At 54.2% G+C, this 19233-nt stretch overlaps 4 protein-coding genes across 4 annotated transcripts; 3 read left to right on the forward strand and 1 right to left on the reverse strand.

Annotated features, from left to right (window-relative positions):
- Window positions 1–252: 252 nt before the first annotated feature.
- HETIRDRAFT_317124 (uncharacterized protein) lies at window positions 253–1473 on the forward strand (the record flags this gene model as incomplete). Its single annotated transcript, XM_009548257.1, has 1 exon — window positions 253–1473. One exon carries the CDS (start codon window positions 253–255, stop codon window positions 1471–1473), a length of 1221 nt encoding a protein of 406 aa, XP_009546552.1.
- A 2018-nt stretch (window positions 1474–3491) lies between these two features.
- Window positions 3492–3704, reverse strand: HETIRDRAFT_317831 (uncharacterized protein; the record flags this gene model as incomplete). The annotated part of the gene is made up of 1 exon (XM_009548258.1): window positions 3492–3704. A coding segment is annotated over one exon (213 nt), but the record flags the coding sequence as incomplete, so codon positions are not given.
- Window positions 3705–4807: 1103 nt separating this feature from the next.
- On the forward strand, window positions 4808–6941 carry HETIRDRAFT_427185 (uncharacterized protein; the record flags this gene model as incomplete). The annotated part of the gene is made up of 6 exons (XM_009548259.1): window positions 4808–4873; window positions 4998–5118; window positions 5153–5316; window positions 5366–6175; window positions 6230–6527; window positions 6589–6941. The coding sequence occupies 6 exons, from the start codon at window positions 4808–4810 to the stop codon at window positions 6939–6941; spliced, it is 1812 nt and encodes a 603-aa protein (XP_009546554.1).
- A 9762-nt stretch (window positions 6942–16703) lies between these two features.
- HETIRDRAFT_318894 (uncharacterized protein) lies at window positions 16704–18143 on the forward strand (the record flags this gene model as incomplete). Its single annotated transcript, XM_009548260.1, has 1 exon — window positions 16704–18143. One exon carries the CDS (start codon window positions 16704–16706, stop codon window positions 18141–18143), a length of 1440 nt encoding a protein of 479 aa, XP_009546555.1.
- Window positions 18144–19233: the final 1090 nt, after the last annotated feature.

The raw sequence follows: 19233 nt of genomic DNA on the forward strand, positions 1-19233 counted from the left end.
AACGGAACTGCCCCTCCGAATTACGATAACTGCTCATACCGAAACGGGCGTTATTACTTCACACTTGAAGACGGAACAGAAGAAGAGGATATTTGGAACGAGACAGAAGCTCAGTGGGAACTAGCCCCACAATACAGGGAACCGGCGCCGGTAATCCCCGAAGACTCGGAGCAAGAGGAAACAACCTCGGAATCAGACTCCGACTCACCAGACCAAACACCGATCAACACCCGAAACGAACCACTCGCCGAAATGTCGGGACAAGCTTCGACTTCTACAAACACCCCTTCCGCGACAGTACAACCCGGAAGAGGAAAAGTCAAACTCCCAGACAATTACACAGGCGACCGCATTGAATCCCAGAAATTCATGCTCCAATGCCTCCTTCTTTTCGCAGCAGAATCCGATCGGTACAAGACCGATCAAGACAAGATATCCCTTGTGCTCTCATGCATGAGATACGGCACGGCGGGAGCTTGGGCGGAGAACTTCCTCCTCAAATCAGTAGGAGCAGACCCACCTACCGATCTAGGCACCTGGAAGGACTTTTTAGCCAAGTTCAAATTACAGTTCAGGGAGACGGGCAAAACCGACAAAGCGCGAAGCGCACTCATGGCCTTCTCCCAAGGACGAATGACGGTTGATGAATACTCCAACCAATTCATTCTCATTGCCGCCGATGCCGACATCTCCGATAAAGAGCAGGTCCCTTACTTCCAACGCGGGTTAGACCCGCGCGTCATGGACAAAATATATGACAAGGAAGTTCAGCCAAAGGATACTATTCAGGACTGGATCAATACAGCCTGCGAAATAGATGGACGACTGCGAGCCAGAACCGCTCAAAAGGCCATCCTCGCCAACTCCACCTCCTTTCGAAGCGATTATCTGAATCGTTTCCATAACCAAATCTCTCCCCGCTACAATTCCACAAACGCCCCTCGAAGAATGAATAACCAGGTGGTAGACATGGACATCGACGCCACCAGGAAGCGTAATGCCGAAAGTCAAAAGAGAAAGTTTGACGGCAAGCAACCAAAATGTTATAACTGCGGGCGCAGGGGACATTATAGCGCTGACTGCCGATCCGCTCGTAGAGGCGTTCCACCAGTTCGAGGAAACTCGAAAAGACGCTTGGGTACGACAGGGAGAGGAAACCGCGCGGTTGATTTGGAGGGAGAAGACGACGCACCCGCTATGGGAAACCAAGCGGGAATATATCGAGGAATGGAGACAGAGGATGTTCATCGCAACAACCAGCGGGTACCACAACCTGGTCCTTCGATGGAACGTCCTCACTCTACCCCATCCGGACGACCCCAGACGAACCATGGGCAGCGCACTATGCTACCTAACGGACGACGGGGAGACGGAGGCGTCAGTCATTCTGCTCGAATCGGAGCAGTACTCGGAGAATTAGGAGAAGATGAAGCCAGAGAAGTAATCTTGGGACACGCGGAGCGTTTTTCCTGACCTCTCCCTCACCAGCGAAGGAGAGAGGTCAAGAACGACCCGAGTTTGATGCCCGCACTTGTATTCGTATCGGAGCAATGAACGACCGTATCATCACCCCCATACGCCTGAACGTGAAAGTATCAAACAGGAGTCAAAACGCTGGAGCAAAAGCAACCATCGACTCGGCCTGCGAAGGGGTTATAGTAAACGAAACTTGGGTCAAGAGACATCGTTTCCCCACCTATACACTCAACAACCCCATTCGCGTCCGGAACGTCGATGACACCATTAACAAAGCAGGTCTCATCCGATCCGCCTTGGACGTGAACCTCACCATTCGGGACATCAGTGGACGAACGCATACCGAGCGCGTCCAGATGTTTATCTCCAATCTAGGGAAAGACGACCTTATCCTGGGAACAGATTGGTTGAAATACCACGATCCCTCCATCGAATGGAGGCGACGTGAAGTGCACTTTGATCGGTGCCCCCAGAAATGCCAACAACCATATGGGTTCACTAGGGCAAGGGAAGAACCGCCATACAGTAGGCGGTTATCAGACGTGGAGCCACGGCACAAACCACGCATCAATGAGCGCGAAAAACAGCGCCTCGAACATCTCCGAAGACTATCGGAAGATGTAGGACTCCGCGATCACAGCGGAACGTTTGGTGTCCGACTACGAGCATACCTCAAAAGGAAATGGCTCCTAAAGGACATAAGGAAATACGCAGAAGAGAAACGAAAGGCACAAGACAAGCCATCTCTTTCACCAAACGAGGGAGAACCTGATCTCCCAGACAAACCCTCAGGAAAACAGGCCACCCGGGACCCAGTTATTCGGAAACTGGCCCCCGAACCGTCAGGATTTGCCAGCTTCGACCAAGACCTGGAAGACGAAATCATCGTCACCAATCTAAAGGAAAGAGTTCCCAAGGCGCATCACGAATTTTTGGACATCTTCAGCGAACGAAAGTCGCAGCGACTCCCAGAACACACTTACTGGGATCACGCCATTGACTTAAAACCAACCTTCAAACCTCAAGTGCCCAAAATCTACGCCCTGAGCCCAGAAAAACACGATGAATTAGGAAAATTCATCAAGGAACATCTGGAGAGAGGAACCATCCGTCGATCCACCTCGCAAACAGCAGCCCCATTTTTCTTTATAGGAAAAAAGGATGGAAAACTACGCCCGGTACAGGACTATCGCCACTTAAATTCGCACACCATCCCGAATGTGTGCCCCCTTCCACTAATCCAGGAACTACTGGATGTGATAAAAGGGGCCATCATTTTCAGCAAATTGGACGTGCGATGGGGATACAACAATATACGCATCAAAGAAGGAGATGAGTGGAAGGCGAGCTTCATCACTCCGTTAGGTTCTTACGAACCCACGGTGATGTTTTTCGGCCTGACCAACTCACCAGCCACCTTCCAAGCTATGATGAACATGATCTTCAGAGAGCTCATCACAGCCCGGAAGATAACCGTATATATGGACGACATCCTCGTCTTCTCCAAAACCATGGCGGAACACGTCAAAATCCTAAACCAGGTTTTCCAAATCCTACGCGACAACGATCTATATTTGAAACCCGAAAAATGCGAGTTTTACAAGGAAAAGCTCCAATACCTGGGATATACAATTTCAAAAGACCATGTCGCCATGGAGGACTCAAAGGTGGACGCAATAAAAGATTGGCCAATCCCACGAACAGTCCGCGACATTCGCTCCTTCCTGGGTCTAGGGAATTTTTACAGGCGCTTTATTGACAAGTTCTCACTCATCGCGCGCCCCCTACACGACCTCACCAAAAAGGACGAGAAATGGAACTGGACTACAAAATGCCAAGAAGCTTTCGAACGATTAAAGAAAGCTTTTATCAGTAAACCTGTCTTGAACTATCCAGATCCCATGCACCCATATCGACTAGTAACTGACGCATCACTAATCGCCTATGGAGCTACCCTTCTACAAGAAGGAAAAGATGGTGACTGGCACCCAGTCGCTTTCCTCTCTGGATCGTTTTCACCAGCAGAGCGAAATTACAACGTTCACGACCGGGAACTCTTGGCTATAATCAAAGCGTTGGAACATTGGAATCACTACCTCGAAGGCGCACGACACCCCTTCGAGATTTGGACAGATCATAAAAACCTGGAACACTTCCAAACGGCGCGATGATACGCTAGAGGTGGCTCTAAGTGCCGAGCACAACACTAAAACAACCTCTAATGCAGGGGGTGCTGGAGCTAGTTTCTGTTACACAAGGAATCGTTAGTGATGACTTTAGAAATCGACGGCGCACTTGAGAAGCAGCGAGGAGTGGAGATTATAGCGCCCGAACGGTTTCGGGACTGCACCGAACACCGACCGAACGTTCGGTCGGTCGTGTCGGCGATTCGGTCGGTAACGAGGAGGTAGTGTCGCGACCGACAACTACGTGCTTCAAGAGCCACACGGGACTCTGACAATATACGAGGAAGGACGAGGGGTACGAGCGAAGAGACGAGTACGAACGCGAACAAGGCCGAACGACGAAGATGACAAGTTTTCGGGAGTCGATGAAGACGATTTCGATGGTTGAGACGAGTGCGAATGAGCTCTGAACTGTGGGGTGCGAAAGCTGGTTTATTCCAGAGTTGTATGTAGGTTTTTATAGTAAACAGCGCCCCTAAGTAAAATATCGAACCTGAAATGAGAGTAGATGTCGAATGGGCGCCAAGCCTTAGCGATCAGAGAAGATAAGGAGGTAGGTGAGATGTCCATATGGGTTCCGAAGGTGATAAGGTAAAAGGTAATCAGTGATGTCGAAATCCCGAACGTTCGGGATCCGTCGCCCGAGTGTAGGTAGCAGGAACAGGCGTTGGAGAACCAATGAAAAATAAAGAAGAGGTATCGTACGACCAGGGTGGCCAAGCAATGGTGTAAGATCGTGTTTGACCGACCATGCGGAAGTCGGGACGATAAGCGATAAGGACCGACCGACTCACGGAGGACATCGGCCGATACGGAATACTGGCTCCGATCTCGTACACACCTATCGTAACCCTCCTGTGCGGTCATGGTAAGTACGTGAAGTGTGGGCGAACTGACCCAAGTGCTGCCGAATCGTCCTTCGGTGGCTTGTCGTCGGTCGGGTAGGGACCGACCGTGTTCGGTAAAAGTCGGCGACTTCGGTACTTGTCTAGCACTGTTCGGTATTTCCCCAAAGCTTCCCGAATCCCTCCCTCGGACCCTAGCGCGGGTGCATGCTCATCATCTCCTCCCTACTGAAATCCTGACTGTCCCCAGTCAGTGGTCGGCGGCTATGAGTCGGAGCGGGAAAAAAATTGGCGTGGAAAATGTGGTGGCGTGGCAAGTTACGTGGGAAAAGGATCGGCAATGAGCGGTGGCGTGGCAAGGAATGGGTGCGTGGGAGAGATGTGGCACAGGTGAATAATCGGCAAGGAGATGTCGTAGAAAGGACCGGGTCGGCGCGCAAGAGAGACCGGGGCTGAGTTGGCAAAGTCCTGTGGCGTGGTAACTGATTAGGTGAGGCAGTGGCTGAGACCTAGAGTGCCCCAACTAGACGCTGGCGTGAGGGTCGTGTCGGCAAAGAGCGGTGGCGCGTATCGCGGCTTCTGCCGAACGCAGCGGCACGGGGCTTTGTCAGGTGACCACAATCCTGATGATCGTTGATTCTCCAGCGACTAAGTCCCTCATCGCCTTCCTTCCTGCCTCTTCGTCTCTCATGTCGTCCCTTATCTCTGTCCTGAAGGCGAAACTCGCCGACTACATGCTCTCCCTCCCGGACGGCGCTGCCGAGTATGAGGATTACGAGGTCTGGGGGCAAGGGTTCGCCAAACGGGTGGTGAGTCAGTCCTTCCTCTCGTTTTCTGCTGGCTGCTGACGCCCGACAGGCTGTTTTCGACCGTTCGGCGCGTGGGCAAGACGTGCCCGAACTTGCCGACTTTATCGCTGAGGCCGAACGTGGTCTCGATTCGATGGCTACTGACGACTGGCTGGTATGGGGAGCGCGAATCCTGCCGCAGCGGGCGGCGCGCGTCGCGTTGCAGCAACAACAGGCGGCCGAGGAACAGGCACTAGTGGAGGAGAGGGAGCGTGTTGCCGTCGCCGAACAGGAGGCTGCCGAAGCTGAGGCGACGCGGGCTGCTGCGGCTCGGAAGTCGGCTGAAGTAGATCGTGAACGGCGCCGGGGGTTGCTAGTGGACGCGATGTTTGATGGCTCGCTCGATCCTGAAGAGGGTGAGCGTCAATTGGCTGAGCTCGAGGCCGAGTCCGTCTTCCCTCTCCCTCTCTTCCTTCTTTCTCCTTCTCCCTCCGCCGCCGCTTCCTCTTCTCATCCTGTCCCGTCCGCCGACTTATCCCATCCCGACCCGTCCGCCGACTCGTCCTATCCCGACCCGTCCGCCGACTCGTCCTATCCCGACCCGTCCGCCGACTCTGCGCTTGCATCCGCAACCGATGCCCTGGACCGAATGAGCGTGGGTCTGGTCGCCGCTGCTGCCCCGACCGACGTGAAGGGCAAACAGTCGGCTGCGGCTGTTGTCGTCGAGTTTGCTCACCAACGGACGCCACCTCTTGGACGCGTTGTCCTTCCTCTCGGCCCTGGGACGGGCCGAATGTCGACCGTTAGGTCCCCTGTGGAGCGGAATGGTGCCGGTAAAATGCTCGAAGATCCGCCAGAGTTGTTACCCGGTGATGTACTGGTGAGTTCCCTCCCTCTTGCCGCCGTTTCCTCTTGCTAACCGTCCTTCTTCTAGGCCGACTACGCTTGTCACCGCTGTACAACCGCCTTTCTGACCAAGGCGTTCCGTTGCTACCAGAGACCTGGGCTGGTTTCGTGCACTAAGTGTGCCAGGGAGTCGAAGGGGTGTAGTTTCCAGCCCGGGTGGATGCCGATGGAGAAGGCGAAGGGGAAGTCGAAGTCGAAGGGGAAGGGGAAGTCGAAGGAGCAGTCGGCGCCCAAGGCGGAGGAAAGGGAACGTCCCTTAAAGCGTCGCAAGGTAGAGGTGGTTGTCCCCGTGCGGTCAGTCGGGGATAGCATCGCCCAAACGAAAGGTAAGTCATTTTTCGGTTGGATTGGAGATGGGAGCTCATCGTTCGGTATTGTTCGGTGCAGCCGTTCGCACCCGAAAGCCGGTCCAGCGGCTTCCTACCACGGCTAGGGCCGTCCTCGTTCCTACCCGCCCTTCCCGTGCTCGTTCGGCTGCCTTCCCCGCTCCTTCCGACTCTTCACTCCTCTCGCCCATCGTCGCCCAAGGCATCGCGTCTGAGCTTCGGTACCGCATCGCGGTGGCTGAGGGTACGCGTGCTTCGCTGGCGCGATCGGTCGCGATGTGGCAGGCTGAGCTAGAGTCGCTCGAGGTGCGGGCGGGTCCATCCACGTCCACCGACGTTGTCTTGGTCGAGGACTCGTCGGAGGCAGACGATTCGGGAAGGTCGGTGTCGGACGACTTTCTTCCCGATGAGTAGAATAGCTTCGAGGGTTCTGTCGTATAGTAAAATGTATCATAAAAGTGAAGGGACTGTCCTGAGTTAACTGAGACGTTCGGTGAAGACTAGAGGCATTGTTTCGGAAAATCGGTCGGCGAAATGGCTGTGTGAATGTAGTTGTAAGCGAAGCGTTCGGCAGAAATGAAGAGAATAAATTGGAATATTAGGGGAAGCCTCAGTATGTCATCACAGGCATAAAACCCTATGGTTTTGCGCAAATCGGAAGAAGTCTTCAATGCGGCTTGGTACTTGAAGGAGTGACGGGGAAAATGAGTGCCGACTATTCGGTCGGCGATTGGTCGGCGGCAAAAATACTAAGAGATGCGGAAATAATCGGGTGTCAGTCCATGTCTGTGACGAATGAATCGGAATAAGGAATGGGTATATCTGTGCATCCTCCTCCCTACTGAAATCGTGACTGTCCCCAGTCACCGACCGAAGAGAGCGAAGGGTGGGAGGGTGGGTCTAGTCGGAAGTCGCCGAAGCCACATCGTCGTCTTCTGCTGATCGGATGGAGCTGGTGTCGGTGTCCTCTTCGTCGGCATCGTCGTCTTCAGCGTCGTCGTCGTTCGATCTGGATTCTTCCATGGCCCGAAGGCGTGCTTGTGAGATGTCGAGGAGGGCTTCAAGGTCGGAGAGCTTCAGAGATCTGCGAGCAAAGTAAGGAATAATGCGGAATGCTGCCACTGGCCGATCAAAGACCGATCCGTCAAGTTCGGCCAGAATATACGCTCCTCCTTGGTTCCTAGAAATCACCAGCAAAGGTCCCAAGTACCGTGGTCGCATCTTCCGATTGAGCGCCTTTTCTATGGCTGTGTTGCGCATCAGGACAAGCGAGCCTCGGTGGAAATTGAAGTCGCGAAGGGTGGCCGAATGCTGTTGTTCGAATCGGATGGCGGCCTGGACACGGGCGCCGACAACTGAGCTGCGAAGGTGGGCGAGGTCCGATCGGCGTTTCTGCAGGGCTATGGCCCGTCGGGCGATGAGGTCGGTGGTGCTGAGGGTTGTGGTCGGTGGTGGCAGGAGGTAGGTGGCTTCGGCGATGTCGAGGGGGAGAAGGGGATGGGTTCCGGTCGCTGCGAAGTATGGCGAGCAACCCATTCGGCGCCGAACAGTAATACGATCAGCCCAGAATACGAAATGAGCTGCACGATTCCACTTGGCCTGATCTCCATCAACGGCTTTGAACAGAGCCTGCCGAACATCGAAGTGAGGTCGTTCGGCGATGCCGTTGGCGCGGGAATTGTAGCCCGAAATACGAATGTGCCGAACGTGGTACTTTTTCGCTAACTGGTCGAGCGCCTTGACGAACGCTGGTCCGTTGTCGGAGACGATCTCTACCAATGTTCCCCATCGGCACAGGATATCCTCGAAGATCCAGTCGGCGAGGGCTGAGCTTGTCTCGCGTCGCAGCATTCGGAATTCGGGGTAGTGTGATACCGAACAGCGGCCTTGAACGAGATACTTGAAACCGCCGGCGGTCGGCATGTGCATGGTATCCATATACATCTTCGCGAAGAGTGGTGCAGGCGTGGCGACGGTCGGGGGAATGAGGACGTTGCGAGTCTGGCGAATCTGGCAAAGGTGACATGTCCGAACAAACCACGAAATATCTTGCCTCATGTGCGGCCACCAGAAGCGTTCGGCGATCAAGGCGGTCGTGGCGTAGAATCCCTTGTGAGCAACGTCGTCGTGGGCGGCGGTGAGAATTGTGATCCGACTAGAAGGGGCTGCAACAATCTTGTGTCGACCGTGCGAGTCTTTTCTCCATAGCTTGTCGGCTGCGATAAAGAACTCAGTGCAATATCGTAGGAAGGTAGCATATTCGGAGTCGGAGAGAGAGGGGGGCCGAACCAATGTTCGGTGCCAGTCGCGGACCAACCATAGGCGTTCTTCGGCTTCCAACGCTTTTTGCGATCTTGGGATATCCGAATAGTCGATAGTCGGGCCTTCGTCGTCGGAGTCGGTATCGGTCGGGGGGTCGCCTATGAGTGAGGAGGTGAAGATGGCGGTGGTCGAAGTTGAGATGGATGTGGGGAACGTGTTGTTGATCTGATGGAGGAAGCCGTAGAGATTGTCGATCCAGTCGTCAAAGTTGTCTTCGGGTTCGGGTCGATCGGCGGGTTGCGGTGGTCGTCGGGAGAGTCCATCGGGGCCGTGAGAGGTGCCGGGGACGTGGACAAGTGTGAAATGGAAGGTGAGGATGGAGACGATCCACCGATTGATGCTGGCGCTGGGTTCGAGATCCGGGTTAGTGAGCATGCCCTTGATGTAGCGTGCGTCTACTTCGACTATCAGATTCCGAACGCCGATGAGATACATTTTGAGCGATCGGAGGGCGCGAAAGAGACCGTAGAGCTCGAGCTTCGGCTGGGAGAATCGCGATTCGCGGTCGTTAAGGGTGATGGAGCCGAATCGAGCATAGTACCGAACCCGCGGATTGTCGAGTGCGCATTGACAGAGGTGGAAGCCGACCGCGATTTGTGAGGTATCGACGGCGAGGATGACGTTGGCTGCCGACCCATAGTCGATCGGCCGGAGGGCTGGCGATTCGAGCAGTGCCGACCGGAGGTCGTCTTGGGCTGCTATCTGGTCTGGACCGAACACGAATGGAAAATCTTTGCGCGTTAACATAGTCAGTGCATGCGCCCTGTGTGCAAAATTCCGAATGAAGATCCGAACGACACCGATCGTCCCCAAAAATGCCCGAACGTCCGAGAGATCCCTGCAAGGTCCCCACTTCATAATTGACTCTACCCTAGACTCGTCGGGTAATCTTCCTTCGTACGTGCACCGATGGCCGACTACCGTGATTTCGGCTGCGCAGAGTGTCGCCTTGTGTCCCGAAAAGGTCCCTCCGCTGTACTTCATCCGCTGGACCACCCGATTGAGGCCTTGAAAGTGCTCCCACACAAACCGTCGTATGCCGGGGTTGTCGGGATGCGTCTCGAAGCCTCCGTTCGGAAGTTCGTATCGGGTCGGTGGGCCCCGAATCGGGACATCGTCGATGAAAGGAATGGTGGTGTCTGGGATCTCTGGCTGGAGGATGTGGGTGACGTCGTCGTGGAAGATCGGGACCGAATTCGTCCATCCCATGGGTAGGGTGACGAGTCGGTGGGCACCGAACGGGGTCTGGAATGTGGTGAAGTCGCGAGATGATTCGGCGAGCCCTCGCTCGTCGTATCCAACATAGAGATCCAGAATGCCGCCGCAAGCGCGAGCTGCAAACTGTTCAGCGATCTGATCGGTATATGGGGGCACACCTGAATGCTGGATGGTGACGGCGTTCAGGGGTTCGAGGCTGTGAACGATTCGGAGTTTGGTGCCAGTGGAGGTGCTATTCGTCTTCTTGACGACTGTAAACCAGCGCGATCGGTAGGACGAATTCGACGGCTCATAGACTCCAGCGGCGATCTTGGTTTTGATAAGTCGGCACACTTCGTCGTAGATGCCTGGTGGAATCGGAATGTTGCGCTGAACCCAGGGCTTGTGCTCGACTACCGGCATATTGACTGGTGGGAAGAAGTCCTCGCGGAAACGTCCGCGTTCCGAATCGTCCCAGGCAAATCCCCTCTCTTGTAGACACATGAAATGGTGCATGAGCTGTCGTTCGGCCGGCCAAAGGAAGTCGTCCGAGTGGACTTTGTCGATGAGGTCGCGTCGTTCGGCTGTGTATCTGCCGGTCGGCGTGAAGGGTGGGGGGTTCGGTGTCAGCGTCGGAAGGGCAGCGAGAGGGTCACCGAGGATGTTCCGAACGATTCGGAACTTTTCGGGGAGGTCGGCCAAGACTGGTCGTGTTTTCTGTGCGACCGGTTTGTACTTGCGCTTGGCGGCGAAAATGGCGACCGGGTCGGCGATATTAGTGGAATGGAGAGAACTGGGAACGACTGAGGAGAATAAGGACAACATATCGGAATCGAGATTGTTTTTGAGATGATTTTCGGGCCCCAAATCGGAGGCCATAATGTACTTGAGACAAAGATCGCGACGAGAGGGAGATGGAGAATGGAAATCTGAGGACGCTTCGATAAGTGGGAAATGGGGGGTATCATGATCGGTGGAAATGATCAGTGCAACTTCTCCTTGATCTCGGATCAATTCATCGAGTCGCGAAAACCCGCTTGTCTTCGGTGAAGGACTCGAGGGGGTTCTCGTCTGATCGTCGGAATGGTGGCTCGTCGTCCCGTGTTCGGGTCGCTGATGGTGATCGTCTGGTCTTCGTTTGAATAATTTTTGACGATACTTTCGGTGAGGATGTCGAATGGCCGACCAAGGAGAACGTCGTAGGCGGGGTTCCGAATGATGTGGACTTGGAGGTACAGGGTGATGTCGCCGATGAGGAATGGCACGTTGCGTGCCAGGCCCAAGGATCGGTCGATTTCGCCGTTCGCCGACTGCATATTGAGGACGATTTCGGGGTCGTAGATGAGCGCCAGTTCGTTGCAAATGCCTTCCGACATGGCGATGACTTGTGAACCCGGATCGATGACGCATTCGACTTCCTGTTGGTGATCGACGAGGGGAACAATGGACCTTAGGGCTGAAGATTCTTTAGCGACTATCAACGGCTGAGGAACCTGACCGGGCTGTAGACTCTTCAGATATGTTTCGTACGTGTCGGGGATGATGATCGCGCCAGGTGGAGGTGTTTCCGGCTGGTGCAGGACATTGACGAAGGAGGAGACGGTCGGTCGAGTCGGTGGTTCGAGATCGTCGATGGCGTAGGGTAGATCGGCATCTTGGTAGAAGGTCCGAACATTGCTGGCGTCTTTGGTAGGTGATCGGCGTGCCGACGTGGCTTCCCTGACCTGCGAACGGACTTCGGCGGAGAGGGAGAGTAGTTCGCGCTGGGTAAGCGTCACCTGAGTGGCCATCGCCCTGTTGTAGACCTCGGCTGCTACCTTCTCGTCGTAGATCGGCGCCGTGGTTTTGTAGGCCGGAGCGTCCTTCTTTGCCGATGGTATCTTTGCCGGGGCCCCTATGTTGCGTTCGTGCGGTGGTGCATAGGTGGCGTCCTGGGCTTTGGCGTATGGGTGGATCGGAGCATCGTCCTTGGCTGGTACCGGGGGCGGTCGCTGAGTCGGGGTGGTTGGTCGGGGTTCGGGTTCGGGAGTTTCGGTCCTCGCTCGTCGTTCGGGAGCCGGTGAAGGGGTAGGTGCCGAACGTCCCGTCTGCGCCATTTCTCGTGCCCTTGCGCCCCGTGTTCGGAGCGCGAATAGTTCGCGTTCGAGGCTCGCGATTCGCTGGACGTCGGTGAGTTGGTAAGTTGGGGTGACATCCAGCAATGAGGGTGAATCGTGACGGGAGGCTATCGTCATCGGGTGAGTCGGCGCCGCGTTTACCGTAAACATCATCTGTCCGGTCGCCAACTGGCCTGGATTCCTGCGATGCCATTCGTCAACTCGGTCCTTCAGATTACTACCCGTGATTTCTCTGGGTACGAATGCCCCACTTGACAATACAACCTTCCCCTCGATATTCCTCTTGCATTTGCCGATCCGAATGTATTCGTTGACCTCGGGACAGGCGCGCATGAAGTGTTCGGGACTGCCGCAGAACATGCAGTTATCGCCGCCTTGTCCTGGTTGTCGGGATGGTCGATCGGCTGGCCTGGACGTCCCCTGAGCTGCAATGGCTTTGACGAAGGTGTCGGTGAGCCGTTCGAACATGGTCGCCAGGTCTTCGGCCTTGATCGTGTTGGTGGGCGGCGCAGCGGGGGCTGCTCGAGAGATGTCGGTGGGCGTAGTGCTGTAGGCGGATGTGGTGCCGTGCAAGACGAATCGGGCCGCGTCGTGGATGTCCTGGAGGTTGTACGGGTCGTCTGGGAAATGATCGGGGAACTTGAGTTGTAGACGTTGAGAGATTCTTGCCCATAGCTCTGGTTGGAATCCTCTAGCGAAGGCGCGTCCCTGTTCGGCGACCGAGATTCGTGCCTTGCTGAGGAGGAATACCGTGATCGCCAGGAATCGCCGATGATAGTCGCCGAGTTCGCTGAGAGACAAGATGCCGACCCTGCTCGTTTCGCCGACTAGCTTGTCCATATCTGATACCGACCATTTGCGCTCTTCCTCCGATCCGGGGTATAGTCTGTAGACCTCTTCGCAGAACTCCTTGAATGTCTTCGTGGCGTCGGTGAAAGTGGTGAGCGATTCCCAAAGCTCACAGGTGTCGACGTCCAGGAATCGGCAAGCGTGTTTCTTCCTTTCCTGCTCGTCTTCTACCGCAGACCGAACGAAGTGGAAGTCCAGATCGGCGAAATATCGTCTCAATTCGCGGGGTTGATGGGGGTCAAAGGTCGGAGCCGTTCGATCTCCACGAGCGGGCATGGATGGGGTTGCCATAGTGAGAAAGTCAAAGGTGGGGGAGAAGGTATTGTTTGCTAAGGTGATCGGGGATGGAGTCGCTGGTTCGAAGGAGCGTTCTAGCGAAGTCGGTCGGATGGTCGGCGTCCAGAAGACGGGGCTGCGTGGGATTAACGGAGAGATGGAGTCGTGGAGAGATGGGATAGGAGACGGGGGTGATTGTTCTAAGAGCGCAAGGTCGAGGATGGGGGAAATCGGCGGGAGTAGCGATCGGTTCGGCGACGAAGGTGGGGTTAAGAAGAAAGTGGAGTCGGGTGGCGGCGAGAGCGATGGCGAGGATTCAAGATCAAGATAGTGATGGTGGGATAGATGCTCCGGGACTATATCGGCGTCTCCGAACAAACTTCGGTCGGCAGATGTTTCCTGAGTATTGAAGCTGTCGATAACTGTTTGTCGTTCTTCGCGCTCCGCTGTTGGTCGGGACGAGCGACGTAGATTCCTTGAGGTAATTTTGAATACTAACCCCTCGCGGTGGGCTCCAAAATGATACGCTAGAGGTGGCTCTAAGTGCCGAGCACAACACTAAAACAACCTCTAATGCAGGGGGTGCTGGAGCTAGTTTCTGTTACACAAGGAATCGTTAGTGATGACTTTAGAAATCGACGGCGCACTTGAGAAGCAGCGAGGAGTGGAGATTATAGCGCCCGAACGGTTTCGGGACTGCACCGAACACCGACCGAACGTTCGGTCGGTCGTGTCGGCGATTCGGTCGGTAACGAGGAGGTAGTGTCGCGACCGACAACTACGTGCTTCAAGAGCCACACGGGACTCTGACAATATACGAGGAAGGACGAGGGGTACGAGCGAAGAGACGAGTACGAACGCGAACAAGGCCGAACGACGAAGATGACAAGTTTTCGGGAGTCGATGAAGACGATTTCGATGGTTGAGACGAGTGCGAATGAGCTCTGAACTGTGGGGTGCGAAAGCTGGTTTATTCCAGAGTTGTATGTAGGTTTTTATAGTAAACAGCGCCCCTAAGTAAAATATCGAACCTGAAATGAGAGTAGATGTCGAATGGGCGCCAAGCCTTAGCGATCAGAGAAGATAAGGAGGTAGGTGAGATGTCCATATGGGTTCCGAAGGTGATAAGGTAAAAGGTAATCAGTGATGTCGAAATCCCGAACGTTCGGGATCCGTCGCCCGAGTGTAGGTAGCAGGAACAGGCGTTGGAGAACCAATGAAAAATAAAGAAGAGGTATCGTACGACCAGGGTGGCCAAGCAATGGTGTAAGATCGTGTTTGACCGACCATGCGGAAGTCGGGACGATAAGCGATAAGGACCGACCGACTCACGGAGGACATCGGCCGATACGGAATACTGGCTCCGATCTCGTACACACCTATCGTAACCCTCCTGTGCGGTCATGGTAAGTACGTGAAGTGTGGGCGAACTGACCCAAGTGCTGCCGAATCGTCCTTCGGTGGCTTGTCGTCGGTCGGGTAGGGACCGACCGTGTTCGGTAAAAGTCGGCGACTTCGGTACTTGTCTAGCACTGTTCGGTATTTCCCCAAAGCTTCCCGAATCCCTCCCTCGGACCCTAGCGCGGGTGCATGCTCATCAGCGAGACCTATCACGACGACACGCCCGTTGGAGCCTTTATTTGAGCAGATTCGACTTTACACTCAGCTATAAAGCAGGATCGACAAATCACTCTGATGCTCTGTCCAGGCGTCCAGATCTAAGTGAGGGGGTAGAATCTGACAACAAATCTCAAATTTTACTCCCGGCCAAGCTTTTCAACAAATCCGACGAAACATTGGTAGAACCGTCCCCGACACGGCATATAAAATCCACGGAAATTGCCTCTTCAAACCTCATCTCCCTCATCCGACACTCGAAATCGGAACATGACGCCTTAACAAGAGTAGCTCTTGCAAAACTCTTACGAGTAGGACCACAAGGGATGAGAGGATTATTGGGACATTGGACATATGAGGACGGAATCACCAGACGCAACGGCCACATATGCGTCCCTAAAGATGACGTCATCCGAAGACTCATCGTCAAAACACATCATGATGCACCCGCGGTAGGACACCCGGGTAGAGCAAAAACATTGGAAATGGTGCAACGACACTACTGGTGGCAAAACATGACAAAATTCGTCCATGAATACGTGGATGGATGCGCCATATGCCAATCTACGAAGAATTTGACACACAGGACACACCCACCTATCCACCCTCTGGAAACCACCAACGTTCCCTGGCGATTCATCTCGACGGATTTCGTCACGGACCTACCCGAAAGCAAAGGTTTCGACTCAATTAATGTGGTAGTGGATCAAGGCCTGTCAAAAGGCATAGTCATCACCCCATGCAAGAAAACGATCACGGCAGAAGAAACAACCGTGCTTTTCCAAAATAACGTTTTCAATCGACATGGACTGCCGACCAAAATAGTGTCCGATCGGGGCCCTCAATTCGCGGCCAAATTCACCCGAGAACTCTGGAAACGGCTAGGAATCACCGCCGCTCTCAGCACGGCGTATCATCCCCAAACAGATGGAGAAACGGAACGGGTAAACCAGGAGATCGAACAATTCCTGAGAACGTTCTGCAACTACCATCAGGACAACTGGGTAGACCTTTTGCCGTTCGCCGAATTCTCACACAACACACGGAAACACACGGCCACCGGAAAATCCCCCTTCGAAGTACTATACGGGTTCAATCCCCCCTATTCAGCTGACACGGCGCTGGAGACAAAGGTACCTGCGGTAGCCGAACGCATTAGGACAATCACAGAAGTTCAGGAAGAAGCCGCTGCTAGCTTACAAATAGCCAGCAATTACGCCAAAGACCGGGATCTTCACAGGAAACTTCCCCAATGGGAGGAAGGAGACCAAGTATGGTTAGAAGGAACCCATATTCGAACAACCCATCCTAAGTTCAAGCTCGCCCCTAGGCGATATGGCCCTTTCAAGATACTGGGAAAAGTAGGAACCCTGGCGTACAAACTCCAAATTCCTCCGCAGTGGAAAATCCATCCGGTATTCCACGCCGCAATACTCACTAAATATAGAGAAACCGAAGCCCACGGAGAGAACTTCGCGCGACCAATACCGGAGGTATTGAACGACGAAGAACATTACGAAGTAGAAATGATCGTGGATTCAAAACGGCAAGGACGGGGAACCAAATACTTGGTCAAATGGATGGGATATCCCGAAGCAGACAACACCTGGGAGCCCTACGCTCTCCTAAAAGGAACAGCGGAAGAAGCCATGAAAGATTTCCATGACCAATATCCCGACAAACCCCGTCCGGGAACAGCCTGAGAGGAGAAACAAAGATTATAAAAGGAGCGACAAGAGGACTCCAACAAAAACATCTTCTCACCTTCTTTCCCTCTCAAACACTTTCCCCCATTCGAATGCTCCTCCACGACGACCACGATGCTTCGTCTCCATCCAGAAACTCCTCCCCCGATGTCGTCCTTATGGTCGCCAATCCAGATGTCGAACGAGTGGAAAGAGGAACAAGTCCTCACCGACCAGATGCTGGACGAATTGATAGAGGAACAAGTCCTCAACAACCAGGATCTACCGGGGTCCTCCTCACCCCTCATACCAACAACTTCTCCGACGATGACGCCGAAGACTATGCCAAGTTCAAGGAAAGGGAAAGAACCCGAAGACCCTCACCGGAGAGGGCCCCACGAGATGCACCACGGCATGAAAGTTCTGATGACCGAAACCAGTCGAGCCTTGGCCCATTACCAGTGGGAGTTCCACCTCCTAGTGAAGGCACGCGTCCTAGTGGAGTTGCAGGTCCCTCGGGATTTCGAGCAAGAACGGCAGCTCAACTCCCAGGCCATGGAGAAGCTGAACCAATACCAGTTCTATCAGAAACTGCACCTCCGCCAGTACCAACTAGTGGACCGATTCCCAGCTCCATGGGAGGACCTACCCCTCGTACAGATCCTCACGCCGGAGAACTGGAGCGACACGCGGACGCGCTCCTCCAGCGGAACACCATCTCCGCGGTAATACAAATGGCCACAGCCATGGCCCTCCAAAGACTCGCTAACTTCTCGGCAGGACAACCCGGGAATGAACATAGCGACGTACCTCGACGACTGGCTAGTGCCAGTCTCCAGATCAGAGCACTCGCCCTCCAAACCGACCCGGACACAGCCTCCTGGTACGCCCACAATGACGGGCGACCCCGAGCCCTCCTCATCCACCCGGACGAGTTCTCCCAATACGTCAACCGAGAGCTCCTTCCAGCTCTCCTCTTCGGAGGAGAACTGGGAAGCGTCCAGCCAAGCAGAACCGACCCCTTCCGAGTTGTCACTTGGAACGTACCACGTCCCGGAGAACATCCCACGTCTGTACCAAATCCAAGGAGGGTTCCGCGTACGGTCGTGGAGCGCCCTCCACCGAGACAACGAGAGGTTCCTACAGCGCATAGCCATACCGTGACTCCCCCCTCTCACCGGATACGAGGTCTTCCCCTATCCCAAGGAAATACCGACGAGGAGGAACCGCCCGTCTATCGAAGAAATGAGGGAAGACGGGGTCGGGGAAGTCAGGCAACCCTCGGACGCGGAACAACTGCTGGCCGGAGTGTTCGACACCGGCCTAGATCGCCTCCTCCTAGTGCTCGATTTCGTACGAACGAAAGAGAGGATAACCGAAGTAGCCGCAGAACTCGCCGCATTGATTCGGAGGCTCGAAGAAATAGCTCTTGGACTAGATCCGAGCTCGACGCATGGGATGCTCTAGACGATCCAGGAAATTACGATGAGGCGGACCCCTACTACCGACCTGACGAAGGCGGCGGGGATTATCAAGGACCTTTTGATTATTAAACGGACTAATAACAGGGCATAGGAAAAAGAAAAAAGGGGGTAAGGAAGTTGAGGAACTCCTTCCCCTGACACAAATTACATCCGAAACGATGTAAAACTACAATCGTCCGCAACGACGTAAAACTAGGATCGTCCCTCAAGACGTTAAACTGTACGACCTCGTCCGAAAGAGACGTTAAACTACCCCGCGTCCGGAATGACGTCTAAACTATCGGACCTGCATGTCTTAAAACTGTGAAAAGACAAGAAGGCAGGGGAAGTACCTGACCATTTTTAGTCCTAGGTTCAAATGATGGTACGAATCAAGGACAACAGCGGGCATAATTCCACGTACGACCTACGGCGGAATCCTTTCACATCCTCGCTGTCAAGGAGTTAATCTGACAGATGCATCGAGCGTCCCATTTGGATCCTCAGTTTTACAGGGTTTTTTCCGCATTAGGGAACCCTCTACATGACATATACTCTACTCGTAGGTGTCGACAAGCAGGCCCTTCGCCTTGGTACAGCGAAGTGCCCATACATAACCGGTTGCAAGTCCGAGTCAAGAAATTATGATGCATAACTCGTATCGTGAACCCTCACAGTCAAGGTCTGACTGGTGTTTTGGGACGTCCCACTTTGGATCTCCCGTTTTACAGGATCGTTTCCGCATTAGGGGATCCTACAGCTGGCGCATGAGATGATGTAGAGAGCGGGCCGCCTCTACCTCACAAGTCTTCCTAATGATGCGAGGCCACAAACTACATCCGGAACGATGTAAAACTACCAAAGGCTTGGTCCGCAATGACTATAAACTACTAGGGTCCGCAATGACGTTAAACTAGTCCTCGTCTGAAACGACGGAAAACTATCCCCGTCCGAGATGACGTTAAACTACCAATGACCAAAGGAGCGTGGTTGCATTCTGGCGAAGCGCGGAAGGACTCGCGTCACAGAACCCTGCCTATAAAAGGTCGAAGCGCTTCCGATATTCACTCGCTCTTCGGTAAAAGAATATCGGGTCGTCTTGGTTCAAATCCAAGCGAGGGGTCTGGGGACATGGAAGAGCAAGCATCTCTTCATGGAGCGCTCAGTCTAGTCCTGGAGT

The sequence above is a fragment of the Heterobasidion irregulare genome (genome assembly GCF_000320585.1).
Source record: "Heterobasidion irregulare TC 32-1 unplaced genomic scaffold scaffold_05, whole genome shotgun sequence".
In the NCBI taxonomy this organism is placed as follows: domain Eukaryota; kingdom Fungi; phylum Basidiomycota; class Agaricomycetes; order Russulales; family Bondarzewiaceae; genus Heterobasidion; species Heterobasidion irregulare.